Source organism: Poecilia mexicana, unplaced genomic scaffold (assembly GCF_051168715.1).
Source record: "Poecilia mexicana isolate PSO_F unplaced genomic scaffold, ASM5116871v1 scaffold_9, whole genome shotgun sequence".
In the NCBI taxonomy this organism is placed as follows: domain Eukaryota; kingdom Metazoa; phylum Chordata; class Actinopteri; order Cyprinodontiformes; family Poeciliidae; genus Poecilia; species Poecilia mexicana.
In genome coordinates, this window is record NW_028263378.1 from 9,481,667 (window position 1) to 9,509,419 (window position 27,753).

Genomic DNA, 27,753 nt, shown 5'->3' on the forward strand with positions numbered 1-27,753 from the left:
ACTGTTAGCATGTTATGAAACTCATGAGACTGTCATACAGCAACAGTCTTCAGTCAGAGGCCTCTTAAGATTCGTTGGAAAACTGACTGCAACTGGAGATATTATATATTTGATATTGTACTAATTCGTTGATTTGAAGCAAAAAATGTATTTTACAAAACCAAACGTAATATTTTGTATTTTCCAATTATAAAAAAAAGTCAGAAATAAAACAGTGATACCTAATTTTAAAAAAGAAAAGTAGAAGTGTTTCGTCACGTGAGGGTTATTAATGACGTGTTACGCATTTCCAACCCCCGCTACGTAGTTCGGGTCATTGTTCAGCGTGAGTACTGCTAGAAGTGTTAGCAAGGCGCTAACTAAAAACACAAAGTGGTACTCACTCCTGCGTGATAATATTGCCACCGGACTTTAACAGGACATCTCGCAGTTTTTGTATTCTACAATGAGCAAGAGGAAAGCTCCACAGGAGTCCCTAAATGAGGGAATAACTGACTTTCTTGTCGGTACGTGATTTTACGTTTCAGCCAGCAATTAGCTAGCCTGACAGTTGTAGTGTTTTTACTATTTAAACTGCCTTCTTATTACTTTCAATGAGTAATACGCTGATAAAATTGCTTTCATTTACATTTCTTTTGTTTGTTTTTAAGCATGGGAGTTTCTGTGCTTTACAGTTTTCTTTAGAGGCTGTAATTTAAATCCCCACTTCCGTTTTATGTGGTTGTAAGATTAAATGGGATGTGCTTCTGGTTACAGAACTGGCTAACTACGAGAAAAATGTCAACAGGGCAATACATAAGTACAATGCATACAGGTGAGTTCTTAAAAACCTTTGTTTTTATTTACAGATATGAGTGGAAATCACATATTCAGTGGTTATTTTGGATAGACTTAATTTATCTGCTCAAAAGATTTTATTTCTGCTTCATCTTTCACTCACTTCCGGTCAGATATTTAGAGAATACTCTGATAATGACGTTTTAAAATAATTTTACAACAACAAAATTATACATTTATTGTATAATTTATGGCACATGAGATCAAGGTATTGTAAACTAGCTTGCTTGTTCATATCATAGTACTAAAACTTTAAAGTAGTTTCTTTATAAATACTTCTTTTAGCCATTCGATAATGTTTTTATTCTTTACTATGGATAGGAAAGCAGCATCCACCATTGCCAAGTATCCTAACAAGATTAAAAGTGGAGAAGAGGCAAAGAAACTGGTATGTGCTAAATACATTTTCTATGTTGGTCTTTATTGTTTTTAATACTACTAATATTTTAAAAAGTGAATAATGGAAGCAAAACTTTAGTGATGACAAGGTAAATTATGAAGATGTTTCTTTATTACTATGTCTAAATGGATAACTCTTTTTTTTAACATTATATTCATATGTGAAACTATTTGTGTTTTCTGTTGACCTTAATGTCTTAATATTAATCTGTCCACAGATGGTATATGTGTACTGCCTTTAGATTTAAACATTCTTATAGCATAGGTTATTTGTCAGAGTAGCAGTAAGTGTGTTTGTGCTGCTTTCCAAAAGCTTGTGTAAATATATTTTTAACATCCTGATATGTTTACTTTTACCTTTCAACAGGATGGAGTTGGTGCTAAAATAGCTGAAAAGATTGATGAGTTCTTGCAAACTGGAAAACTAAGAAAACTTGAAAAGGTGAGTCAAGTTGTATTTTATTTTAACTTTATGGCAGAAGTGACAGGAAGTACATATGTCAGCAACCTAAACAAAACAAGTGAGTGTTCAGCTTTATATTTTACTTTGTCACAAAGTAACAGAACTCCACCAGTAGAGGCTGGTTAAGTGCATAAGCTCCCTGCTCTTCCTGTAAAAATAAATAAATAAATTTTACTACACAGACTAATTAATCTGACTTATTTTCCTCTAGATCAGAAATGATGACACCAGCTCTTCCATAAATTTCCTCACCAGAGTCACTGGAATCGGGTATGTTGGTAATATTACCAAATGGGACCAACTCAGCTGTTGCTGCTTTTGATTTTTATTATGCATTAAATTATACTTCTTATAACAAAGCATATATATCTTGACCTTTAGGCCTGCAGCTGCTAGGAAGTTTGTTGAAGAGGGGGTGAAGACATTGGATGGTTTGTGCCGCACATACCGTAGATCACATAATGTTTTATTTGTTTTCTTTAACAATTAAACTCACCAGAATAATGTTAGACCTAATTTACAGATCTCTTTGTGTTTAAATGTTCCGAATAACTTGCAGGGAACATTAAAGTGCCGTTTTTTTGTTTTATTTTCCTTTTAGATTTGAAAAAGGTAGAGCACAAGCTAAATCACCACCAAAAGATTGGACTCAAGTAAGTTTGTCTGAAAATGCTTTACGTTTATCATTTCTATTTTATTTCTATTCTCTTCTGCTAGAGAATATAGTATTTATGTTTTTTGGTGCATTTAGGTACTTTGAAGAGTTTGAGAAAAGGATCCCAAGAGCTGAAATGGAACAGATGGAGGTGATTATGCTTTTGATAATTTCTGATCTATTTTTAAAATTATTTTATTTGCAGTTTCTTTTTTAACTGTAATCTTTTGTTTTGTTTTTATTAAGGTTCTTATTCTGGAGGAGTTAAAGAAAATTGATCCAGAATATATCGGAACAATCTGTGGAAGCTACAGGAGAGGTACTTTCATCAAACTGATATTTAGTCTTTAATTTTTAGCTCATCTTTTTAAAAAGATATTTCTGATTTCCAGGTGCAGCATCGAGTGGTGATATTGATATTTTACTGACTCACCCAAATTACACTTCTCAAACAGAGAAGCAGGTGAAACCTCCACATATACTGTTGCTCGCTTACAGTAAATAAAGTATGTCGGTAAGAAGAAGTGGATTGTTTTTTTAACTAATTGAACTTTCTGTGTTTCCAGCCAAAGCTTCTTCATGCTGTGGTCGATCATTTGGAGTCCATTGGGTTTGTGACCGACACTCTGTCCAAAGGAGACACCAAGTTCATGGTGAGGCCTCTGGTGTTTGTTTTCCTAAATGCAGTCAGCTGTAGCTATCTTAATGTGACTGGTAATGAAGTTAGTGTTGTAATTCCACCCATCCCCTTTAGCACATGACTCTTCCCATAATGTACTTCCTCTGTTTGTTTAGGGAGTCTGCCAGCTGCAGGACACTGATGATGACGACGAGGAAGAACATCTTCACAGGCGCATTGATATTAGGTAAACTTGTTTTTCAGTCAAATACTCTTAGGATATTTATCTGATATATTACTGGTCAGAAGCTTATAAGCCTGGACATCAGATTGATTTTGATCTTATAACAATGCATTCAGGGTGGATTAAAGTTAAGACCTATTCTGGGATTTCTACAAGATCTAAATTCCAACCTCATATAAATAAACCACCACCGTATTCGGTCAAATCTCCTTTAACAAGTTGCAGAGAAACCCCACATGTTTTGTAGCAATCAACAAGCTTCTGGCATAATAGTCAATACATTTTCATGGAACTGAGATTAATGATTTGGGTAGTCTTCAGAAACTAGTTTAGACTAGGGTTAGGAATTAATTTAAATTAATTATATTTGAACTCGTTACAAAATTTAACTCAAGTAGTCACTTCTTTGGTTTATTTACATAAAAGGTTCCAGCTAAAACCTTTGTATTCATGCGTTTCTGGCGCACTCGTACATCTGATCATGTACAAGCGGCATCTGCAAACACCAGCAATGGATGAATAGCACTTTGCACCAATCTGATGGTTCAATAACATAAATAACAGATTAGAAATGCCTCTTGGAGGGGAAAAAAAAAACTATGGTCAGAGGAGACCAATTTTGAACTTCTTGGCAGCAGCAGCAGCCAAGGTGGTGGTAGCGTCTTTTGAGGATCTATTCACTACCAATGGTGTATTGGTGAAATACACCAGTAGTACTCGTGTATTTCACCAATTTCATGGATTGATTGAACCACTTCACCTCAGATCAACAGCTTAAATGGTTGAAACATGGACATAGTTAAATGTTCCAGCTCAAAAATGATCCAAAACAAAAATCCAAACTGGTTTTGAAATGGATTAAGCCAGGCTTAAGCTATTGAAAACATTTTATCTGGGCATAAAATCCAGGTTCATGCCAGGAAACCAACATATTGATAAAAGGAACCACTTGTGAAGGGAGCTTTAAGCAAATATTGGTGAGGATAGGAATGTGATTAAATCTGTATGCGTACAAAAACACACTGGCTTTGTCTTTATGACATATTTTGAGAAACTATGTTGAGCTTCCATTTAGAACTGAAATCTGTAGTTAATTTTTTTTTTTAATCCAATCATTCTTTCTTGATTTTGGTCAGGTTAATTCCCAAGGACCAGTACTATTGTGGAGTTCTGTATTTCACTGGAAGTGACATCTTTAATAAGAACATGAGGACTCACGCTCTGGAGAAGGGCTTCACTCTGAACGAGTACACCATCAGGCCACTTGGTGTCACTGGTGAGTCTCTGTCAGCTGAAACTAAATAAACACCCCGTTTCACTTTGTAACTGCAGCCAAAAGTGATTTTGCTGATTGTATTGATTGCAGGAATGGCAGGAGAGCCTCTGTTGGTGGACAGTGAGAGAGACATCTTTGAATACATCCAGTACAGATACAGAGAGCCGAAGGATCGCAGCGAGTGAAGGGAATCAACAGCAAAACATGGATTAAACTAAAAGGATCTATTTTGTTTCTTCTTTTCCACTTACTCATGACACTGAAAAAAAGAGTAAATGTGAAAAGAATTTTAATTATAAGAGTTGGATGTTTTCCCCAACTTACATTAAAATGATCTTCACATTCTGGACTTAATATTTATTTATAACACTTCACCTTCATGCTTCATGAAAGTGCTTCTGCTTTATTTTTAGAGTTTTAAATCATGTCAGCTGTAGTTTGTTTACCTCATTTTTAGATTTTGTTTTTGGTAAACCAAAAAGGGAGTTATAAACGTTCATGAGCCACTCAAGGTGGATAGTCTGTTGCATTTTGTTTGTACATCCTGAATGTGTGTGGTTTTGATTTTTATTGTACTACATTAACATTTTAGTTTGTAGTTTAGACAAACAGTTTGAAAATGTTACAGTAATGCACCATTGGATTAATGAGTAGCAATATGGTAATCAAAACAGATGAGAGTAGTATTCTCCGCATTTAAATTTGATTTTGTTGAATGGTAGGTTTAATTAACCTATATTAGTGTGAGATGAGGAAGACAACATCCAGTGTTGGATCATGACAGAATGTGTCCGTTTTCCAGGAAGGCAGCAAAACTGAAACTTGTAATAGTAGATTATGGGAACGTTCAAGTTTGTGTTGCAATATCTGCAAATATGTCAGAAGTTATTTAAGAAGAAAATGAAACGTGAAGCATTGCTCATTGTCACTAAATTGAAATAAACTGGAAGAAACATTTACATTTTAATGTCTATTTGCCTGTTTCTTGTTCCTGAATTTTGTTCAGTAATATATCTCGGTCTGAACGTTTGGCGTTTTGCACAGCATCATGGTAGTCTGTTGTCCATCTCCAGTCCTCGAGGGCATGATTTAGACTTGTTGCTGCACTAAATGATAGCACAAATGGCTAAATTAACTCTGCAGCATCTTATCAAGTTCTTCAGCAGTCTCTATTGACCCTATCATTTGAACATGAGCATGAAACCAAGGAAGCATTTTACGAATGCAGAACTGATCTTTGGACGTCAAATGATATCGATTTCTTTTTGTCTGTGCCACGTGTCACATATGATTAGTTGGTTAGACATGAGGTATCTGTCAGTCTGGATCTTCAAGTCTCACATATTTTTACCTTTGGTATTCTGCACCACCCATGGAGATGGCCTCCAGCTCCAGATGTTTCTGTACACTCCTCCAGCACTTGGTTTAAGTTTTAAAGGTTTTTTGTGCAGTTTGCCTGGCATTGTCATAAGAACATGCTATTAGTTTTAATAGCGGGTTCTCTTAAGACCTAAATTTTGATTCCTGTCTGACATAGTAGACCTCAGTCTCTGTATTTTATTTTTTTTTGCAAATTGCGCATTTTCTTGTGCTGCCATGGTTAGCGCCTCATTATTGTGTTTATCCCCAGTTCCTTCTTACCACTGGTAGGGAATCTCTATATTTTTCATTTCTTCAATCTGGCTCTGATGCATCATGACTGCTTTCATGTTGGGTTTCCAACAATAACAACATTACATTTCCCTTTGAGATCAAAGTATTTTTGAACTTGAATTAATTTTGTAGCTCATCTTTGGGAGCCATTACTTTTTTATTCTGGTGTATTTGCTATTCCATTCTTGTTGGTGATCCAGTGCCCACAAGCCTTGACTTCTGTCTGTTTTAGTAAATTATATGGATGCACAAAAACTGATTATTTTTCCAAGGAGTTAGCAGTTTGAGGTACTTCTACACTAAGCACACTGCTAAAATATAAAATCTTGAGAAGAAAAGGAAAATAAAGTATGAAAAAATATTTTCACACTTAATTCCTTGTCCCACTATGAACATTATAGTTGAGTGAATCACTCAAGACACATTCTCCAAGCACTTGCTCTTTATGGTGTTTATATGATAAATAGATACAAATGATAGATCTATCCATCTATCATTTTGTTTACTAATCATTCATGCTAATAATCCATCCATTTATTGATCTGTCCATTCATCCAACCTTTCATCCATTAGTTTGGTAATCCCATTTATCCATCAATATGTTAATCTCATCACACATTAATTTGTTCATCCATTCATAAATGTATCCATGTATCAATCTGTTATTTACCCATTCATCTATCCAATTTATCTCTCCATCCTTCTTTAAAGTTTACTATTTTTACAGGTAATATATTTAAAGTCTGACGTATGGAATTTTCTGTTTGGAAAAGTAGAATTTTGAATTGGAAATATGTAGGAAACCTCTTTGAACCTATTGACTAATACTTTAGAAAATATTTTTACAGACTTGGGTTTCTAAAGTCATTGCTTTTTAGATGTTATATTCACATTCTAATTCATACCATTATAATATCCAGATTTCATAGTTTTGAATTTAGCAAAAAAAATCGTTTCAACTACACAACGTAAATACATATTTTTTATTTACCGAAACTTACTTTACATTTCTGTACTGCATTAGAAAACAATTCACTGTTTAGCAATTAGCACGCTAGCGTTAACCCCACTATATACAAGCGTTGCCCTGACAACGGCTGTTTCGCGGTGCATGATGGGTTGAAATAAAATGCTACCAGAAACACCACAAGGATACGCACCAGTCGACCAATGAGAGCGCTTTGTGAGTTAACGGCACCCAATTAGAGGAAGTCAAGGCAGCCGTATCCTACCGCCACACACCCACATCACTTTTGTGTCAACCACTTCGCGGGAGTTGTCGCTCCAGGAGCAGTTATCCCATTTAAACTACTCATCGCTTGATACGCTTCCGTTGAAGGTAGGGTGACAATTTGTGCATTCACCGAGCTGTATTTGAGTTGTTCACTTTATTATGTGTGCAATATATTTTTACTGGTAAACGCGTTTTTTAAATTGTTTTTTTCCATTGTATTGAATTACTGTTGGTTGTCTTGGTTTCAGCTAATCAGCAGCATCATTGCATGGGGCGCACGGGGTTAGTTATTGAGAGAGAAAAATAAACATCTTCCCATAATACCTTTACTTACTATAATTAAAAAAAACATTTTATGTTTTCTGCACATTTAAAAACAACTGGGGAGAGTTTTCTCAGTGGCTAATGCATTTTTAAGGAGTTGCCGGAGTTATAGTTTTAGCATGATCCTCTAATCAGAGGTGTAAAAATGTAGACGGTAAATTTAAATGTCTTGAGTATCCATAGAAACTACGCAGAGCGCACGTTCATCTCGCAGCCTTTTGATGGAAGTTATGTAACACTTGTAGAAATGGCTCGATCAAACATTATGTAGCCGTTATTATGTAATAATGTCGTCGCTGAAGAGACATTTTCTTTTTTCTCTCTATGATCTTGACGTGTCCACTGCTTTATTTCCCCCGATGCCGTTGTTGATCAGTGTTGGTACCCTTAGGCAGCCTCTACAGTCACATTATGTATGAGTGTGTGTCAATGCCCTCATGAGGATGATAAATTATCCGCTGTGTTTTGGTTACCCAGAGCAACGCCATGTCTGACAGAAAGCCAGTGATCAAGAATGCCGACATGTCGGAGGACATGCAGCAGGACGCCGTTGAGTGTGCCACACAGGCCCTTGAGAAGTACAACATTGAAAAAGACATCGCTGCATACATTAAAAAGGTATATATAAATAAAGGATCTCCATCATGAAGCATCCAACATCTAAACAGACGAATCCACACAAAACCGTCTTTAACTAAATATAGCTATCTATTTGAATAGGTTTTTGAAGATTTTGTCATGTTGTTGGCATTGTGACCAGGGCTGGATTTAGGATTTAGGAGGATGTAGGCCCCATGGGTTGGAGCCAGTTTTAGTGCCCAACCCATGTAAGGTATTTTACAAAAGCATCCAGTCACAGTCGATTGCTAAATAGATACACAAAATCCTCAAAGTTTCTAGGCCTAGGTGAAAATACAGTTTTTCCAAAACAATCTTTTATTCATACTGTTATTTTTTTTTAAAAAGAGGGCATCATTTGAGCAAATCTCTCAATTACCCCAAAAATCAACCAAAATGTCAGTGACTATGCCAAGCATGTCTGTCTAGACCTTGCTGTTACATTTAAAGTACTTGGGGTTGAAGGTTTGTTCTCAAATAGTTGTGTATTGCATACCTACATTAAAATCACCAAAATTCATACAAGAAAGTATACCATGTTGGGAAAACATTAGATTTTTTTTTTTTTTTCTGAGTCAGGTTACTTATGCAGTTAGCCCATAATGTGCTATTCCAGCCCAGCATAACTGAAATAACTGCAAAGCTAATGACTAATGCAAACCATCTGGTGTCATTGTTGCACATCCAGTTTAGTATATAGGTTTTTCTTGAGGCAACTTGCTTTTTTTTTTTTTACTCTGACTTCCTTGAAGATTCCTTTAACGCACATTTTTATCAAGTTGGCATTTATTATAGAGGGGAACAATTTTTAGCCATCATGTGTAACTATAGAAACAGCCTAACGAAGCTAGATGTACTCTAATATAGACTACCATATTGTCTTAATTGTATTTACCAGTTCACTGGGAGAAAGTTTTGTAAGGGTTTGGTACATGTGACCACTAAGAATGATGGGATGGCAGACCACAACCTAAAGTTGGTAAAGAATTGCAGGGGTTTTTATACAAATATGTCATGCATAACTACAAATTTACATTTCATTCTTGATCCTCGTTTTTTATAAACCCCTAGTCTTTAGGTAAAATTATTTATTTACCAAAAACCATCTGATATCTTGGAGCGTGTTTTTTCAGGTCCTGCTAAATTATTTAAGCAAACATAATTATATCAAGAAATCAGCTTAGCAAAGTTCTTTTCCACTAATGCAGGAGGTGGCATTCCTTCACTGTTGCTTTGGGGTGCACATATTTGCAGATTCAAAGACTGTAATTTAATCCTAAGTTATTAATAATGTTAAATAATTTAGTATCAAAGCTTCATCCACGTATAGGAGCAAGAGCATAATACAGGAAACTGAAAGCATGTTGCCAATAATTTCCTCCACTCACAATTTAATAAACATTTAGTGATGTAGCTTTACATAACACTCATTCATTCGAGAACAACTACTGGATTGTTTGCTAAATAAAAAACAATTCTCTGCATATTTGATCATTCTGAATATCTCTTTTGTTTCTTACAGGAGTTTGACAAGAAATACAACCCGACATGGCACTGCATTGTTGGGAGGAACTTTGGGAGCTATGTTACTCATGAGACCAAGCATTTCATTTACTTCTACCTGGGTCAGGTAGCCATTTTGCTGTTCAAGTCCGGTTAAGGGAAGGCTGCATTTCCCCAAACCCCCGTTGACCATTCAGTACTGACGGACTTCAAAAGGCACTTATCATTCCTTGGCGAGGGGCCGCTGCCTTTTTTCGTGCTGCATTCTACTTTGTTGTTTTTGACTATATAAACCGTGGCCATGTTAAAGAGATAAAACACTTGTATTTATTTTTGTCTTGTTACATTAGACATGTCGGTTTTTTAATTAAAGTGTAAATGTGAAACGGTCTGTGTTTAATGTGTGCTCTGTTCACTTCATTATGGCGGATCAACCATTTTCTGTACCAACTTAAACCTTGAAGGGCAGCAGGGGGCTGGTTCTGAGAGAGGGGCCAATCAATCAAGTCTCATTGTATAGCACATTTCAACAAGGTAGTTCAAAGCTTTACATTATGAAAACATAAAAACATCAAATGCATACAGTCACCAGTAACAGACATTACATTTTATCAAATGCCATCATAAAAATCAATACACATCAGATTTTTTGTTCAGTTTTCATTGATTGTTTCAAAAGTAACTCTAAACAGGTGGGTTATAGTCTTGATTTAAAGGAACTCAGTGTTTCAGCTGTTAATTTTCTGGAATTTGTTCCAGATTTATGGTGCATAGAAGCTGAATGCTGCTTCTCCTTTGGTTCTGGGATGCAGAGCAGACCAGAACTAGAAGACCTGAGAGTCTGGAAGGTTGGTACAACAGCAGCAGATCTTCAGTGTAATTTGATCTGAAGCCATTCAGTGATTTATAAACTAACAGTATTTTAAAGTCTATTCCCTGAGCTACAGGGAGCCAGTGCAGGGACTTTAGAACTGGGGTTATGTGCTCCATCTTCCTGGTTTTAGTCAGAGCGCCAGCAGCAGCGATCTGGATCAGCTGCAGTTTGATTTTTTTTTAGGCAGACCCATTAGACACTGTTTGACGCATTGTAACTCTTAGGTGCTGACAAAACCTTTGAAACATTAAAAATAGTTGAGAGCTTCATCCATCTTTATAAACCATTCCTCAGTTCCAGGAGGGTGAAAATCCACCCATGAAAACCTAAGTTCATTAGCCATCTTTGCCGACGTTCTTGAATTGCTCAAGCCCTGGAAAAAACTTGAGAACATCAAACTCAGAAATTTCTAAATTTTTCTAGAAAATTTAAGGGATTAATCTCATTCCCTCCCCCCAGCAAATTGTTGACTTTTCAAACTCAAATTTCCTTGTTTCTTCTAGAACATTTCTGAGATTAAATCTCAAAATTAGTTTTGGCATAAATGTACTCCCCTCCTCCCTTCTACCTACAATGGCCCTAATGCAGTCAGATTTCAGCACCCAGATTCAGATCGTAACATTTTTGTTACAAAATAAATTCTTTTGTTAGTCTTGTGTAATAGTCAGACTGTCGGCAAGAGAGCAACATTTTAGTTGGAAAGCCGATCAAACTTAAGCATGTTTGAAATAGTCTTTCCAACTAAATTACTGAAAAATGAAAGTAGGGATGGACAATATGGCGTTCATATTAGTCGATATTTGATTATTGATTTGTTTTAAATGTATTAAATTCTACTAAACTGGTGGTATAACCTTTCCAGTTTTCACTAATTTTTTTAAGCAGTTATGTGGCAAAACTTCAAACTGTTGCTGCGCCAGTGACTCAGGTTGTTGCTAGGTAACCACGTTATTCAACAAGTTGTTGCTAGGTAACCAAAGTCAGTTGATTCCACCAGCTGTGAGAGTTTAAGCAGCTTAAGCCTCTGCCTACATTCCCCAGGATGCTGTATGGTTCCGGAACATTCTATCGATTGATCACATTATCTATCGCAACATTAATCATCGATTCATTTCCCAGTCTTAGTTGAATGTTTTAGCCTTAAATTCATGAACATTTTAAATTGGGTTCACGTCTCCAAAGACTTTTCTATCCAGAAAATGAGCAGAAACCATTAAAACTCCATGATACAAATGGAAGCAGAGGTAAAATAACGAGTCGGTCAGTAGACGGTAACTTTTTATTACATATTTAGAAAACCAGCTTGTGAGGGAAAACGCCATTAGTCAGGGCGAAGGTGGAGCGCAGGTATCCTTTCAGCTGAGGCTCCTTCTTGATGAGGGGCAGCAGCTGAGCATCGACCGCCTTCTGGTCCTCCTTCCTCTGCTCCGTCAGCTGGTACTTCTGCAGATTACACATCAGGTTAACGAGGACACTCGGAACACTACGGCGCTACGGAAGCAGTTAAGAGTCCAATTTACCTCCTTCTCTGTATCAAAGATCTCCCCCTCCTGGTGACGGGGTTTCCTCAGCCTCTTCTTCTTGAAGTAAGTGTCGTTGAGGGTTTTGGGGATCTTCATCCCAGAGATGTCGATTTTGGTGGTGGTGGCGATGACAAATTTCTGGTGAGCCCTTCGCAGGGGGACTCTGTTCAAGGCAAGAGGGCCTGAAAAAAGACGAAAAACGTTGGGATAAAACAAGGTTTGTACGCTTTTCTCACGGTAAAACTCAAGCAGTTTTTAAACCAAAGTTGAAGGACGTTTATAGATAAATACATCCTTTGAGGAAATGCACTAACTCATTCAAAATTTCCCCCGTTCATAAACGTACAAAGCTCATAAACTTTTACAGCAGCAAAATTTGAGAATTTATCAACCATTTTTCAGGATTAGTTTTTAAACTTTTAAAGCACCAAACTTCAGAGATAAAAAAAAAAAGAATACAAGCTAATAAATGCAGTTTCAATTTAAATTACAGGATCTATTTTATTACTGTAATTAATGTCTTGTATTCTACAGCAGGAGCAAAATGTCTCACACACCTAATACATGAATGATAAGTCAATTTAATTCAACTACTTTCCTGAGTCATTGAGTAATTAGGAATAATAAATATTAATTACACTGAAACAAATTCAAATTATGTTTTTATTCTTTCAATAAAAACTAATTTTAAATGCTTAATTTTATTAAACACTAATCAAATTAGGCATTTCATTTGACTTTCCTACTCAAATTAAATGCTTAAATAGAAAATTTAAAAAAATCTCAAATGTTTTTCTAAGTTTTCTGGCATTTAGCAAATAGAAATAATTTTGGTGATTTTAACTGACATAAAACAAGAAACGTTTAGTCTTATTTAACTTTAGACAGTGAGAAAATAAAAATGTCTATTGTTTTTTGGTGCATAAAAGTAAATGGTTTCAACTGTAAATAACATTTTTCAAATTTAGGCTTTTAATCAAAAGTTTGATTGCATTTTATTACAAAACTGCAGTTTGTACTGAAATCAAGCATTTTCCAGACCTTGAAAACATCTAAATGAAATTCAAGAATTTCAAACACTCTTGCAAACCCTGGCAAATAAAAGAAAACAAGATTTTCCAGCTGGGTAATAACTGCTTATGCAATCTGCAGCCTTACCGGTGACAAGCAGGAGACCACTGGAGAGCTGCTTCAGGAACACCACGCGCTGAAAAACAATCATTTCAGTATTAATCTTAAGCGCTGAAGGCACTCTGCTCCAGAACAACGCACCGCATGCTACAAATATTTCTCCCAGGACGTCCAATCTGTTTATCTGAAGTGCTGCAGGCAGAAAACTACCATGACATCTGGATGGCTGCAGAGCTTCACAGTACAGGACTAAAACATTTGATGCACCCAAAATGTTTTTTTGTTTTTAGGTCAGCTGCCTTCTCAAAGTGTGTGTGGGTACGCTCGCTGCTGTAACTTAGCCATACAGCAGGTGAGTGGGAGAGAGAGAATCCTGTGTGTTACACTGAGGGTGTGAGATTAGAGTTCGATCAAATGTGCAACTAAACCCCCAAAATGTTCTAGAGTAAAAACATTTGATGCACTTCGGATGCGTTTGTTTTTAGTGCTCTCACTGTTTAACTGATCTACGCAAAACGTAACACACAGAATGTCTGTGCAACGTTAATGGCAAAGCTAATATTTAGACTAGTTTCTAATAACGCTTCATAAGGCTGGGCGATAAATTGATTAATCAAATTTTTAGTTTTTGAAGATTTAATTTTTGGTTTTCATAGTTCAGACTGATGTCAGCAGGGCCGCCACGCTGGACAGTTTATTTGGACTTTGAATTCATTCAGGTCAACTCTACAACAAAATATAAGGGTCAGACAAAGATTTTTTTTTAAGCAAGAATGAAGTCAATTTTACAAGAATATGATAGTAGTAATCTAAAAGTAAAATAATATGACAATAAAGTAAAAATAATACAAGAATGAAATACTAATTTTGAGAACACCAACATGAAAAACAAAAAAAATTAATTATCCAAACCTTTTCTCATTAAAACTTTCTTGTAACTTTAAGACATTCTTGAGGCAAATTTTCTTCTTTGGTCTTCTAATATTAAGACTATATTCTCGAAAATAAACAATTATTATCGTAAACTATTATACTATTTGTGTATTTTGTTTGTTTTTTTTAAAGAAAGGGAGAAAAACTAGAAAACTGATTAAAATTGGAAACCAGACTTGTCCTGGGGGGGACGACATTTTATTTTTAATCCATATCGCCCAGCGATATTTACGTAAATTTTCATTCAATTACATCAGAAAAATTTTTTAAATTTTCCCACTTTTATTCTCAAATGCAAGCATGAAAAAACATAAAAACCAAAGATAATGATTAAGGATTTTTTTTTTAGAAGTTGCACCTAAAAAGCTACAATAATCAATAATCTTCTATACACATGAAACAAAATAGCCTCTTTTTTATGTGGATCTCACAAAAAGACAGATTGCTTTTTGTTGTTATCCTTTTGATAATGACCTATATTTGACCTTTGTAAGTCAATTTATCCAGTCTTTTATTGTGTCGGTATTTTCTTCCTGATCTGTAATCGTTCAAACAAGTGATTACCTTTCCGCGGTGGCGCCCGGTCAGCAGGATGAGGACGGTTCCAGGTGTGATGGAGGCGCGCAGCTTCCTCTTGTGCTGGCTGAAGGGTTTCTTCCCATGGCTCCTCAGTTTACGGGGAACGTCCTCTGTGGGATAGTAGCGGGGCTGTAGGAGGAAAAGATATCGATGTTATAGACTAGAATACCAGCAAACGTCTTCATACTGAAATAGAAACTTGAAAAGGCAAAAACGGTTAAATCCAGTAGGTTTAGAAGTTTAGTTTAGAAGGCCAATTTTGTTGTTCAAAATTATTACCAAACTCACAGTAAATATTGAAATTAAAGTAGTACTTCTGGGACTTTTACTCTTCTTATGTAGCACAGAGTTTTAAGCTACTAGCAGATCGTCTTAATTGAAGCCGAATAAATATTCTAACTCCCTAACCAGCCAGTGTTCCTCTAATTCAGAGGTTTCCAAACTTTAAAATAATGTGAATCTTAAAAAATGTCACATTCTGTTGAAAAGCGTCACAACAGCAAATCAAGTCCAATCAACAGCTGATTCATTTACCAATATGTTGCTTCTATTTAAGTACTGCTTTTATTACCTTTTTCACCATTTATACAATGCATATACTTTCTTATTGCTATTTTTAGTATATAGGTTATTTTATCAGGAGGAACTCGTGACCAGATACTCATTTATTTGGGGACTACTGCTCCAAAGCAAAAAGTTACAACACAGTAAAATAGTCTGGTTGTAAGAATTTAATACTCTGGAGTAAATCTGTTCATCCTACAGATTCCTTTCTAAGATTACAGAAAAACCAAAAGGAAACGCTGATTTTCTGTCTTGAATTAAAGAAATTAGATTCTATTTACGTCTGAAAGTATTTGTGTAAATGTAAAATTTTTGTCCAACAGCTTATAAACTTGAAAACATGTCCCCCATCACTCACCATCTTGCGCAGCTTTACAACACGGGTGCCTCCATTCTTGTCTCCTCCGACAGTCTTCACAACTGTGGCCTTGGGTTTTTCTTTGATCTTTTTCTCAATCTAAAACAAAAGTAAATTGGGATTAAACTGCGACGTCTCATCATGTGCATTCAGACTGTTTTTATATCGACCGGTCCTCACCTTGGTCTCAGTGGTCTTGGACTTCCTCTTGTACATTGCCCGGCGGGCGTACATAGCAGAACGGGAATAGCGGCCGATTCCCCGGGCCAGAACCGGGTTCCGGCTCCCGTGCTTCTTCTTGGCAGACTTCTTCTTGTCTCCTTCTGCCATCTGATACAAATATCAGACAGGGAAGTGTTTATTCAAATCAACTACTTAGCAGGCACATTTAAACAGCTGACCAAAGCTTATGCATTAAATTCTGTTAAAACAGATGAATTGGTATTTCAGCACTGTTTAAGCCATAACATCAGTAGCTAAACTAGCTTAGAGCTTTCAAACCTTAGTTCAACGAGAGCTAAATAGCACCAACCATTAAAACGTAAACCTAAAATCTAACTGCATCTGAACCAGTAACACAATGAGCAGCACAAACAAAAACAATACATTTATAGTGTTTTCATGGACGGAGGCAACACCAATGCAAACCAGCGGCATGACATGTAGCATGACTACACGTTAGCAGCACAGTAGCAGAGCTACCGTGTTAGCTGCTTATTTACATGTGAATTTAAGGCTGTTGATTAAAGCAAACCAACATAACATCTTGTTATTAAGTTGTTACGAAATCTATCGGAAAATGGCCGGAGACGCATTTTTAAGCAAGCGGCTCGGCTGGTTTTGTAGACTTCATTCAGGCTAGCCGGCGGCCTAGCAGCGTCGTTGAACTAAAACATTCCTAAATACAGCGACATGATGGACAAATCGAGGAAATAACGGTGTCGATTGTGTCATCTAAGTATACTGTTACAGCGGATGACATTAGGGGTTGCAGTTTTTATTCTGTAACACAGATGAAAACAGATTTTTATTCCCACAGTTACACGAAGGCAAGGTTGTCTTACCTTAGCTATGAAAAAAAGACCGACATCCGGGGATGTTACGTTTATAAGGACGCTGCCTCATTACGTTGACGTCTGTACGTCGTGCTTCGTTGATATGATGGTCTTTGTAGTCCAAATAGGGAATTTTTTACGGTTGTTTTTTGTGTTAATTTTTTAAGTAAACCCTTAAAACACAAAACATTGTGAATCATTTTATTATTTATTTACTTTGTTTTGAGAGCATGGAGATCATTTCTATTCAATTTAATTCAAACATTAAATATTAGTTAATATGCTACAAAAGCATTTGTGCTTAGTGCACCCAAATGGTTAGCACGGGACGGCAGCTCGTCAACATTTTTGGCAAAATTAATCTCATAGTTTTCTTGATCAATGTATTAACAGATAAAGCTAAATTTAAATTTCAAATACACATTTTTGAGAATAAAACCAGGGGTGAAAGTAGGCGGGTACGGTCGGGTACTGCGTACCCCAAAAAGATTTAGCGGGGCTACGCGGTACCTTGCAAGAAGGGAGCGGCTGTCTGCTGTAAAAAAATAAAAATAAAAAAATCAATGGGTGGTCACTGTGCAGCCGTGAGTGCGTCCACTAATCAGCCGTGACTGATTAGTTTTTCAAGAACAATCAAGAACACGACTTAATTAGTTAAAAAATAGCTTTTTCCCCATTTCATGCTTTAGAATGGTTTATAAATTAAGAACTTATTTATAACTGGTTTATGTACTATTTACCACTCTTAAGGGAAGTTTTACTTGAGTTTCCTTGACACGTCACATTTTGCACAATTGTTTTCTTTTTCAAGAGTATTGTGCCTTTGTAATTTTCTTCTCTTTATTATTTTTATCTATACTTCTCCTGGCTAATTCTCTGCAGTCATGTATGCACTTATATGTGCTGTTGTTATTCACTGATTCAAAGATTATGGTAAAAAAAAAAATCTGGTCTTCATTTTAGTTTATCAGTGCACAAAATAGAGCAAAAGAAGAGTTCTGGTTCTGTTTTAGGGCAGTCACTTTATTCAGGGTGCAATAATCCTATTTAGAAATTTACTAAAGCAGAACATGTCTAAAACATATAATGTGAAGATTTATACTTTAATATCGGAGTAAGACTTAGAGAAACTCCTACTAGTTTATAAATTGTGGAGTACATAGTGAACCAACACTCTGGGGGTTTTTTTCTTGTTTTTGTTGTTTTATTTGTATTTCCTTCTAATTCTGCCATTTTGCTGAAAATGTGCTATATAAATAAAATTACTTTTACCTTTACCTACCTCATTGCTGTTAAACTAGTCACAGGGGAATCCAAATAATTTAGATTAAGAAATAAAATTGTATCCTTTTCTCCAACAATATTTTAAATGCACATTTACAACAAACAAGAAAGAAAAATAAGTGATAGTAAAATGTACAAAACAGCTGTTTTTTTCTGGACAATTTTATTTGGGATTCTTTGACAGAGAAGTACAAAAATTTAGTCACCTCAACTGATAAAACACCAAACACGGAAATGGAAATTATGGAGGGCATTTAAAGGCAAACACTTTATTGCAATACCGAGCTACACATGTTAGCGTGCCTAAGGATCAAATCCCTGTCTTTAGGCACAAATGGGCTCCTAAACCTATAGAAGCAGTTTACAGTCATTTGTTTACTTTCACAGATCTCTTAAGGCAAACTCAAACATATGCTGCAAAAATCAATTTTCAGAAAATGAGAAAAAAGTTAAATTAGCTGTTGTTCTTCATCATTAAACCTGCCTTTGACTGTGAACCAACTACATTTGATCTCATGCGAGTGGAGAGTGTTTCTGTTTGGCATTAATTTTACAGGAATCCTTTAGCACCTTCTTCGTCTGTTAGCACTTTTCCAGGACGATGGCGATGCCCTGACCGCCGCCAATACAAGCAGAGCCGATGGCGTACTTTCCTCCTCTTCGCCTGTTCGAAACAAAGCTTGTTGTGAGAAATACTCTTGTCTTTTTTTAAGGCTACAGGTAATGATTAGTCTACCTGAGCTCGTGCACCAGGTGAGCAGTGATGCGCGCTCCAGAGGCACCGAGAGGATGACCGATGGCGATAGCCCCGCCGTTGACATTCGATTTTTCTGGGTCAAGCCCAAGAGCCTTGGCAACGGAAAGATACTGAGGAGCAAAAGCTTCGTTCACCTGAACGGAGGAACAGAAACAAACAAGAAGTTCATCAAAGCAGCAACGGCAGAATTACTCTTTAAACTTCTTCTTGTAGAAGCAGCACCATTTATTCACACTTAGTAAACGTGTAAAAAAACAAAATAAATACATGAACCATTCATTGGAGTGGCATAATTTCACACTAAACAAATTGGAAAAAAATAAATAATGGTAACTAGTTACTACCCTCCTGTATACATCATACAGAAACGTTGAATAACTGAGAAACATCCAATAATTTGATTTTACAGCATTTATCTAAAACCACATGACACTGATGAAGAAAACAATCAGGTAATTTCAGATGTTTATTTACATCCTAAATACTCTAAGTAGTCACTTAAAGTTAAAGGATAAAGTCAAAATGGCGTCTTTATTCTTTGTGACAAACCTCAACAAGGTCCATGTCCTTGACAGACAGGCCGGCCTTTTTAAGAGCTTCTGTGATGGCCGGGACTGGACCTAAAGTGAAACCACATAATTCTGTTCAAAAACTGGAATCGATTCACCAATTATTTTTATTAATGTAAGCTGATTTAAATCATATCCCTACTATCCCTCACCAATCCCCATAATGCTCGGGTCACAGCCGGACACGTGATAGGACACGATTCTGGCCAGAGGAGTCAGTTTGTGTTCCTTCAGGGCTTCCTCACTTGAGATCACCAGAGCAGCAGCTCCATCAGAGACTCCCTGCAGACCAACAAGAGACTCGGCTCAGAGGCGACCTGCTTCATTGATAGGATAGGTCTATGGGCGATCCAAGACATGTTTGGTACTTTTTTATTTTGCACAAAATCATTCTGAGATCCTGAGATCTTAGTCTGCTCAGAATGAGATATTTTAGAGACTCTTAAAATCTGAATAAGCTGCTGCTGGCCAAACCCCCAACTCAACATTTACACTCACACTGGAAAATGGCTGCAAACGGATATGCAATTATATCTGTTTGCAGCCATCCGTTTCTTTGAAAAGCATTAGTAGAGCCTCCTGCACAACCAACAATAATGCAGCAAATGGTTTCTGGATGATAAGTCCCGAAACCATTTTTCCAGCCGTCATTGTACAGTGAATATAGTGGTAAAACTAGCTGACCAAACGTCCTGGAGCTCAGTTTGGGTTGATAGGTGACGGGCTGCGCTTCACTGGGGTTGCTAGGTAACAGTGTAGTATCTAGTGAATGTCAAGAGGCTTTTGAAATTGTTAATTTTCCAGACACCAAAAAAACATTTAACTTATTTGCCAAAAAACGGCTGTGCGTTTTTTTTAAGCACTTTGTTTATAGAAGCAGTTGAAACCCAAATAAAAGTATAAAAACATGCAAAATGTGAATTTTGCAAAATAGGTCCCCTTTAAAACAGACGTTTGTTGTTGTGGGTCTGACAGTTACATAAGATAACACACGTTTATGTGATGATCTTGCTGGATTATGGTGGTTTTCTATATTTTATTGAATATTTCTTATCTCAATCCTTAACTGTTTCGAAGTTTTCTCTTCTTATCTTGACCAGTCAATTTTTGAATAAAGTCAAAGTAAAGTAAAGCCTCACCGGCTGAAGGTGTTAGACAAGTCAACAGCAAAGCTTAACAAGACTTATTTAAATAAAAACACAAAACCAAGTAGGCCTTCTCAGTCTATATGTTAAATAAAATAGAGTGTCTCACTGAAGCGTTGGCGGCAGTGACGGTTCCTCCCTTCTTGAAGACAGTAGGCAGCTTGGCCATCTGCTCCAGCGTGGTCTGAGGCCGAGGGTGTTCATCATGAGTCATGGGCACTTTGCCCTTCTTCGCCTTCACCTCAACCGGAGCAATTTCAGCTGTGAAGTGACCCCCTTCATGAGCTGCAGGAGGAGAATTTACAGGTTAAATATTTAAAATATGCCCAACGTAAGACGTCCCCATAGCTGGAAAAATACAGAAAAATAAATACAGCCCTATAAGGAAGGATGACATCTGCCTGCTCACCTGCCTTCCACCTCTGTTGTGTCTGGTACGCGTAGTTGTCACAGTCCTCTCGTGTTATCTGGTATTTCTCTGCCAGGTTTTCTGCAGTGATGCCCATCGGGGTCTTGATGTGGAGGTCAGTGAGACCCGCCCACAGAGTGTCTTCCAGCTGCCGGCAGGGGAGCACAGAGCAGTGAACGGACTGTTTCTGCACATCAAAACAGCTGCTGATGCTTTTATCAAGTTTATCTGCAAAGCTTTGAAAAAGATCTCAAAACAAATCAACATTTTATAGTAATGAGGCTGCAGAAATATTTGAGAACTATTCCAATCTTTAAATCAAATTATCCAGTGGAGAAAAAAAAACAACAGTTAGGAAATGGATGAAAAACAAAATCACCAGAGGATCAATTATTGGAGCGGCCCCAATAAATAAATAGAAATCAAGCTTTGTTAATGTATTCTGTACTTATCTTCTATCATAAAGGTTTTAGGAACTTCACAATAATGTGAGACTTTCTGAAAAATTATCGCATAAAGTTGAGGCTGATTTCTACAGAAAACACAAACTCTTACCAATTATTTTTGTTTTAGTTTCTAGTGCAATAGGACAAAACTAAACTTACAAGGTTTGTAATGTATGCGTGAAAAAAAACAATAACCTTGAGGTCAAACCCAAACTTTGTTCCGAAGCGGATGTTACGGACGGCGTACGGAGCTTGGCTCATGCTCTCCGAACCGCCGCACAGAACCACCTCCGACTCTCTGAGACAAATCTCCTGCAAACACACAAAATTACAAAAAATATTTTATTATGAAGCTACAAACAGAAGTCCAAGAATCTTTGGGTTAAACGTGTGGGAAATTTTTAAATTCTAAGAGTAAAAGATGTTTGTAGAGACAAACCCTCTGCCGTTTAAACAAACACACATCCTTTGAGGAAATGCGTTAATTCGTTCAAAATTAAAACTTCAGATTGTTTAGTCCCATTCATAAACTTTTCACATGGTAAAATTCAAACACTTTTCAGGAATTTTTAAGGTAAGATTTCAGGCATTTTTAGCGCTGCTCTTCAGATAAAAACAACACAATTTAACTAAAGAATCACTATTCAATAATATTTATTTTACTGTTATTAATAGCGTATTATGTAACAAAATTTTATGTTTTCCGATGTCAGTCACAAACACTCTCTACACCTGACTGGTCTGAGAACAAAACACTAATCTAACAACAACCAAAACAATTTTAATAATGTTTAATGTAAAAAAATATAAGTTATTATTTCAGTTACATGGATCAATAACTCAGTGAGTCATTAGGAATAATAAATATTAATTACTATGAAATAAATCCAAACAAATCTCGTTAATGTAAATTAAATTAAAATGAAATGCTTAAACAATACACAAACAAAGTTACAAAATATATCTACAAAATGTTATTGCTAAACTTTCTAGCAAATACAAATAATTTTGGTAACAGTAACAAATGTGAAACAAGAGAATTTTATTCTGATTTAACTTCAGACAGTGAAAAAAATGTGTCTTATAATTAAATACCGCTTTCCAAATTTAGGCTTTTATTCACACGTAAGATTGAATTTATTACCAAATTGTGCAGTTAGACTGTCAAACACTTTTAAGCATTTATACAGAAATCAAACATCTAAACAAAATTCAAGCTTTTCAAGGATTTTAAGCACCTGTACGAACTTTGAATATAATTTAGAAAATAAGTGACGTAAAAGAGACAAACAGCCGAGTTGTTTTGCGTTAGAAGGAGAGTAAACCGGTCGATGTTTCGTTGTAGTTGCTTACATGAGCGCCGTTGATGATGGACTGGAAACCAGAGCCACACAGTCTGTTCACAGTGAGCGCAGGAGCTGGGATGGGAACGCCACACCTCAGGCCGACGTGACGAGCGATATACGGAGCATCAGCCGAACTCTGAGGAAACACACAACTTTACGTTATCAGAACACAAACCCCTCATGAGCGGCAGCCGACGTACCTGCATGACATTTCCCATGATGATGCTATTTATGAGTTCTGGAGCGACGGCGCCGGTGGCGAGGGCCGCTTTGGCGGCGTGCTCCGCCAGATCTGTGGCGCTGTGATCCTTCAGCACTCCACCGTACGTACCGAACGGCGTGCGCTTGGCTGCTACGATGAAAACACCTAGAAAATAACAAAAGAAGAACCTTAGTACAGATGTCAACACAAAAACGATGCTTGATGTTAACATTAGGTTGATGGCTGGCGCTTAATTTATCTACTTAAATATTGGTTTTGTTTAACAAGACAAAATGACTCCCTGACGTTCTGGTTTTATTGGAATGTGTTTTGGAATTATGTTTAGCATAAATATCAGCTCAAAATTATCTTAGCATAAACCAATTTAAAATCTAAAATAAATAAAAACAGATATAATTCTGGTATAACTTATAAAGTTCCCCATCCACCATGCGTTTTCCTCATTTAGTCTTACTATGTAATTAAGGCTTTAAATTATGTTATATTTGTTTTATGAATAACAGCAAAATTCACTTATAATGAAGATGAGTATTTTTCCGTTTCTAGCTCATGAACCACTGTGAACAAACACAGACGTGTGATACGTGGCATCAAACACATGATGCCTTGACCTGGACTGGGCACTCTGTTTCCTTTGATAAACATTAAAATGACGAGCGACTCATCTGTGACGTTTGTTTGCCGTTTCGTAATGTAGAACAATCTGTCTAAAAATAGCCTGAAAGCCCAAAGCACAAGTCCATTACTTATTTAGACATTCTACATAGTTCAATATGTTTTATTAAAAATGCCAGAACTAAATCTAGTATTATTTGAAGTAGCATAAGAATAAGAAATTACTGTCATTCATAAGTGACGTGAATCATTGACAATGTTTTTTTGACTGGGATTATAAAAACAGTACTTTATAAAGACCCATATTAGCAAATATAGCCATAAGATTAACATGGTTATTAATAAACTAAACTCATCTTGTAACCTTTAAGTTAGATTACAATGATCCTGAATTCATGTAAGGATTTGAGCTTCACTTCTATTAAAAGTTAATAGAAAAACCCCAGCTTGCAAGAGCTGCTTTCACTCCACGTATTCTACATGAATATTTATATATATTTTTAAATAATACATCGCTGATTGTAGTATCATTCCTCTATCTATACACCTTGTACTATTTTGAGAAGTTAATTAAAAAGACACAGTAGCTCAAAATTTGGTGAGAATACTAAAAGTAGATTTTCTTCTTCCAAAAAGTTGATATAATTTAAAAAAAATGTAACTAGCTACATAGATCTATTTTTCCCTTTTTGTATATTATTGTTGTATAGTAAAATCAAAAGACAAAAACTAATCTACCTTTCAATCAAAGAAGGGATTAAAGAAGTAGCTCAAACCACAAGTACGCATAATTTCTATTAGCCTAAGCATAAACAAACTAAGTTTCTCGAAATGTTATGTTGACTAGGGTTATAAAGCTTCTCTTTAAAAAATATAAAACTAGTAAATATTGTCATAATAAAGAAAGCCCCATGATACCACTCACCTCTAACCTACTTTAAATGACGTGGAGTTCATGCAAGGTTTTCAGCTGCACTTGCATGTAAACATTGACATAAAAAGCTCTACTTTACAAATCTCCATTTTCATAATGTCACTAATTAAATGCTCTAGTGCACAAAAAGCAGAAAAATGCGACATTTAAAACAGAGCAACATGAAGCACAAACGAACCTACATCCGTTTTATTTTAGTCTAAATGCTGAACAGAAATATCAGTTTACCTCTGATGAGCGCCATGGTGTTGGTTCAACAATAATCAGTTTGATAGTTTAAACTTTTAAGCTGGATTTCAGTCTCTGCCTCCTGATCTGCCCACTGTGGGTATATAAAGAAGCGTCCACTGCGACCTTTACCCCAAATAATGCCGTCGCTTCATGTTTTACCCCCACTGCTAGATTCGACAGAAGATTTACTTCAAAATTTAACAAAAAAATTTGTATTGATAACTAAAAATAACAATATAACTTGATTATTGTAATTAAACCTAAAAATATCTTCTAATTCATACATTTTAAGTATTTTCTGCTATTTAAATATGTTCGAAAATGTGGAAGTAAAATAGTAAACGCACTTTGCTTAATACGTCATCTCTCTGCGCCTTGTCCCTGCTGTGTTCTGTAAGGGGACACAAGTGAGGCGACATGTGAAGATTTTGTTTATGGTTCTTTTTGATATCGGCAGTGTAAATTGAAGCGGCATCCAGTGGAAACATGTCTTTGGTCGTTTCACGATTCATCGGCGGGGTTTTATCCCGACAGGCCGCCGCGTCACGGTAAGCGTTTGTAGAAGAAGAATGATGTGATCCGTGTGTGTCCGAATCAATAAAGAGGAATGGAAGTGAACCAGTACTGAAAATATGCTGCCATGGGTTGGTTATGTCATGCTTTCATATGTGCTGCGGTTGTCTTGTGTAATTTTTCAGCTTGCTTTTGGGAGAATGTAACCCTGCTCTGCAGAGTCCCTGGTTTTTTCCTGTGGCCACACTCAAGACATCTGCACCACTCAGGTATGATACAGTTACCACTAGTTGATTTAAAAAAAAGAAAGATTCATTAAATTGTCTGAAATATATCACTCTCCATGTGAACAATGTAAATGTTTCATTTCTTTATTTAACTTGTTAAAAATAAATTAGATTTTTCTTTTCGCTGTGCTGCAAAAACAACAAACAGTCTTAAGTATTTTTGTCTAGTTTGTAGTCCAAATATCTCTATACCATTGGAACAAGACAAAATTAACTTCTAAGTAACTTTTCAGCAAGATATATGAGCTCGGTTTAAGTAAATAATTCTTTAATACTAATTTTAAAAAGTACTAGTTCCACTGGCAGATTATTTAACTTATAGAAATACATGTTTTCTATAAGTGAAAAGGAATTAGTTATTTTAAAGGAATTAGTTACTTAAAACAAGCTCCTATATATTACTGAAATATTACATGTAAGTTAATTTTGTCTTATGTCAAGTTTGTTAAGAATATTTGGTAAGATTTTGTCCTTTTGCAATGCAAACTGTATCTGTAGTTCTAGGTTCGTTAGCAGAACTATTAAAATAAATTGTATGTCAAAATAAATGGCATTGAAGGGACTTGAAGTGTGTCTACAAAGCTATGATAGCCTTAAAATATGTTGTATAAACACAAACAGTATTGTTTCAAACTACGTGGAAACTGTAATCAAATCAGCAAAAAATCTAATACCATAAAGATCCAGAGTACATTTATTTGTCATACCTTTTTGCCCAAATTTCAAGATGTAAAGTAGACATTAGTTGTACAGCAGCATCCTTGTTTCATTGAATGAAAAAAAGAGGGCAAAATTTGTTTAAATCCGTCATGTGATTCGTAATCATGGAACAAATTCTCCTCAGCTAGATGCCTTAAAAATCCAGACATTTCACCTGCTCAACAATAAAATACTAGAGAATAATAAAACATAATTTTCTGCTATTTAAACATGCACATGTGGTGAAATAAGAATGCTCATGCATCGGTGTGGTTTATGTTACATTAGAGCGGAGCCAAAGAAGAAGAAGAAGGTGGATCCGCGGAGGGAGCAGATGATGAGGGAGAGACTGAAGAAGAAGCTGAAGAAGCTGGAGAGGGTTCCGCCTGAGCTCATCCCCATAGAGGACTTCATCACTCCCACTAAATGTTTAGATGAAACGAGGTACAGCTCAGTTCAAAGCTCCACAAAAATGAAACATTTCTTGTTTTCTTCCTGCCAGCCCCTTTTTAAGTTTTAAATTGTTTTTTTTCTTTATTTTATAAAAAAGAGAGCGCATTCCTCCAACGCTGTCATTTGAAGAAAGTGAGAGTCGCGCGCTTCTTCTGAAAGAGTGGAGTCGATACAAACAGGTTATTCATCTTTCACCATTTTATTCCTAAACCTCTAAAATGAAGATTACTTTTGACTTTCAAGTGTCTGTTTTTGCCTCTCGTTTCTGTCATATACAGTTAGAGATGCGTACATGTACATTTGTCTCTGTTTTTTCAGAAGCAGCACATGGCTGAAGTAGAGGCCATTGAACTTGCTCTGGAGGCCCAGAGGGAGGCGCTAGAGGAGCTGAAAATGGAGTCTGAGGAGCTTTACCGGGCAGCGCTGAAGCCAGATCCGCTTCTGCTTCCTTTCACTCATGAAGGCCCTGCTTACACGCCTCCAATCCCCAATTATGACGCTCCGGATGGGAAGTATAATGACGTTACTAAAGTGTACACACAATGAAAGTCTGTAGGCGGCGCTTCTTTCTTTTTTTACTGTGTGAACAGAATTGATTGGGATGTGATGCTGCGTTTATCAGTCTGTAAAATCTGGCTTGATGGAAACTTATCACATTGTTTCTTTACCGATTTGACTAGAAGGCATTCTTGCTCATCATAATTATTCGTGAGTTGTTTTTTTTATTCGAACCTCTACAACAATGTTGAAAATAAAAGCTTCTTTGTTTAATCAAAGCACTGATTATTTTTTTTCAATAAGAACACTGATGTGTTGAATCTTTATGTAATGAGGGAAAAGCAGTGATTCTACACCACACAGCACAGCTAGTTTGGAGTGTAAATGACCTTTCAAAATATGCATCTCTACTATGATGACCTCTGATCCAGCTTTAGTTTTGGGTGAAGTTTGTTTAAAGTTTTTGGGTATTTATTTCAAAATATTTTTTTCTTGGACTCCT

The 27,753-nt window shown here is 36.2% G+C and overlaps 5 protein-coding genes across 5 annotated transcripts; 3 read left to right on the top strand and 2 right to left on the bottom strand.

The window, feature by feature from the left end:
* The first annotated feature begins 301 nt into the window (after positions 1-301).
* polb (polymerase (DNA directed), beta) lies at positions 302-5,452 on the top strand. The gene is made up of 14 exons (XM_014993615.2): positions 302-506; positions 757-814; positions 1,159-1,225; positions 1,604-1,678; positions 1,911-1,969; positions 2,081-2,130; positions 2,301-2,352; positions 2,451-2,505; positions 2,601-2,673; positions 2,747-2,817; positions 2,921-3,007; positions 3,150-3,220; positions 4,354-4,493; positions 4,584-5,452. Exons 1-14 carry the CDS (start codon positions 446-448, stop codon positions 4,676-4,678), a joined length of 1,014 nt encoding a protein of 337 aa, XP_014849101.2. The 5' UTR covers positions 302-445; the 3' UTR covers positions 4,679-5,452.
* Positions 5,453-7,354: 1,902 nt separating this feature from the next.
* LOC106921752 (dynein light chain 2, cytoplasmic-like) lies at positions 7,355-10,211 on the top strand. Its single transcript, XM_014993620.2, has 3 exons — positions 7,355-7,485; positions 8,182-8,322; positions 9,845-10,211. The coding sequence occupies exons 2-3, from the start codon at positions 8,191-8,193 to the stop codon at positions 9,980-9,982; spliced, it is 270 nt and encodes an 89-aa protein (XP_014849106.1). The 5' UTR covers positions 7,355-7,485; positions 8,182-8,190; the 3' UTR covers positions 9,983-10,211.
* A 1,753-nt stretch (positions 10,212-11,964) lies between these two features.
* On the bottom strand, positions 11,965-16,927 carry rpl6 (ribosomal protein L6). The gene is made up of 7 exons (XM_014993617.2): positions 16,852-16,927; positions 15,968-16,117; positions 15,788-15,886; positions 14,851-14,994; positions 13,381-13,429; positions 12,220-12,404; positions 11,965-12,142 (listed from the first exon to the last, which is right to left on the bottom strand). The coding sequence occupies exons 2-7, from the start codon at positions 16,115-16,117 to the stop codon at positions 11,990-11,992; spliced, it is 780 nt and encodes a 259-aa protein (XP_014849103.1). The 5' UTR covers positions 16,852-16,927; the 3' UTR covers positions 11,965-11,989.
* Positions 16,928-18,367: 1,440 nt separating this feature from the next.
* On the bottom strand, positions 18,368-24,952 carry acaa2 (acetyl-CoA acyltransferase 2). Its single transcript, XM_014993614.2, has 10 exons — positions 24,799-24,952; positions 22,999-23,165; positions 22,806-22,934; positions 21,648-21,764; positions 21,007-21,154; positions 20,707-20,882; positions 19,605-19,734; positions 19,433-19,503; positions 18,863-19,017; positions 18,368-18,790 (listed from the first exon to the last, which is right to left on the bottom strand). Exons 1-10 carry the CDS (start codon positions 24,812-24,814, stop codon positions 18,709-18,711), a joined length of 1,191 nt encoding a protein of 396 aa, XP_014849100.2. The 5' UTR covers positions 24,815-24,952; the 3' UTR covers positions 18,368-18,708.
* Positions 24,953-25,156: 204 nt separating this feature from the next.
* On the top strand, positions 25,157-27,529 carry mrpl40 (mitochondrial ribosomal protein L40). Its single transcript, XM_014993618.2, has 5 exons — positions 25,157-25,349; positions 25,500-25,583; positions 26,589-26,744; positions 26,851-26,932; positions 27,072-27,529. The coding sequence occupies exons 1-5, from the start codon at positions 25,288-25,290 to the stop codon at positions 27,297-27,299; spliced, it is 612 nt and encodes a 203-aa protein (XP_014849104.1). The 5' UTR covers positions 25,157-25,287; the 3' UTR covers positions 27,300-27,529.
* The last annotated feature ends 224 nt before the right edge of the window (positions 27,530-27,753 follow it).

What these genes read in the sequence shown, in the direction of transcription:
- polb (XM_014993615.2), top strand. Translation starts at nt 446, where the DNA reads ATGAGCAAGAGGAAAGCTCCACAGGAGTCCCTAAATGAGGGAATAACT. An exon ending in CTGAAATGGAACAGATGGAG is followed by an intron (nt 2,506 to 2,600) that starts GTGATTATGCTT and finishes GTTTTTATTAAG; the next exon opens with GTTCTTATTCTGGAGGAGTT. An exon ending in CAGGCCACTTGGTGTCACTG is followed by an intron (nt 4,494 to 4,583) that starts GTGAGTCTCTGT and finishes TATTGATTGCAG; the next exon opens with GAATGGCAGGAGAGCCTCTG.
- LOC106921752 (XM_014993620.2), top strand. Translation starts at nt 8,191, where the DNA reads ATGTCTGACAGAAAGCCAGTGATCAAGAATGCCGACATGTCGGAGGAC. An exon ending in TCGCTGCATACATTAAAAAG is followed by an intron (nt 8,323 to 9,844) that starts GTATATATAAAT and finishes TGTTTCTTACAG; the next exon opens with GAGTTTGACAAGAAATACAA.
- rpl6 (XM_014993617.2), bottom strand. Translation starts at nt 16,117, where the DNA reads ATGGCAGAAGGAGACAAGAAGAAGTCTGCCAAGAAGAAGCACGGGAGC. An exon ending in CCGGGCGCCACCGCGGAAAG is followed by an intron (nt 13,430 to 14,850) that starts GTAATCACTTGT and finishes ATTGTTTTTCAG; the next exon opens with CGCGTGGTGTTCCTGAAGCA. An exon ending in TGGTCTCCTGCTTGTCACCG is followed by an intron (nt 12,405 to 13,380) that starts GTAAGGCTGCAG and finishes GTCTTTTTTCAG; the next exon opens with GCCCTCTTGCCTTGAACAGA.
- acaa2 (XM_014993614.2), bottom strand. An exon ending in ACAACAGAGGTGGAAGGCAG is followed by an intron (nt 20,883 to 21,006) that starts GTGAGCAGGCAG and finishes CTCCTCCTGCAG; the next exon opens with CTCATGAAGGGGGTCACTTC. An exon ending in CACCTGGTGCACGAGCTCAG is followed by an intron (nt 18,791 to 18,862) that starts GTAGACTAATCA and finishes TGTTTCGAACAG; the next exon opens with GCGAAGAGGAGGAAAGTACG.
- mrpl40 (XM_014993618.2), top strand. Translation starts at nt 25,288, where the DNA reads ATGTCTTTGGTCGTTTCACGATTCATCGGCGGGGTTTTATCCCGACAG. An exon ending in CGACAGGCCGCCGCGTCACG is followed by an intron (nt 25,350 to 25,499) that starts GTAAGCGTTTGT and finishes GTAATTTTTCAG; the next exon opens with CTTGCTTTTGGGAGAATGTA. An exon ending in AGTGGAGTCGATACAAACAG is followed by an intron (nt 26,933 to 27,071) that starts GTTATTCATCTT and finishes CTGTTTTTTCAG; the next exon opens with AAGCAGCACATGGCTGAAGT.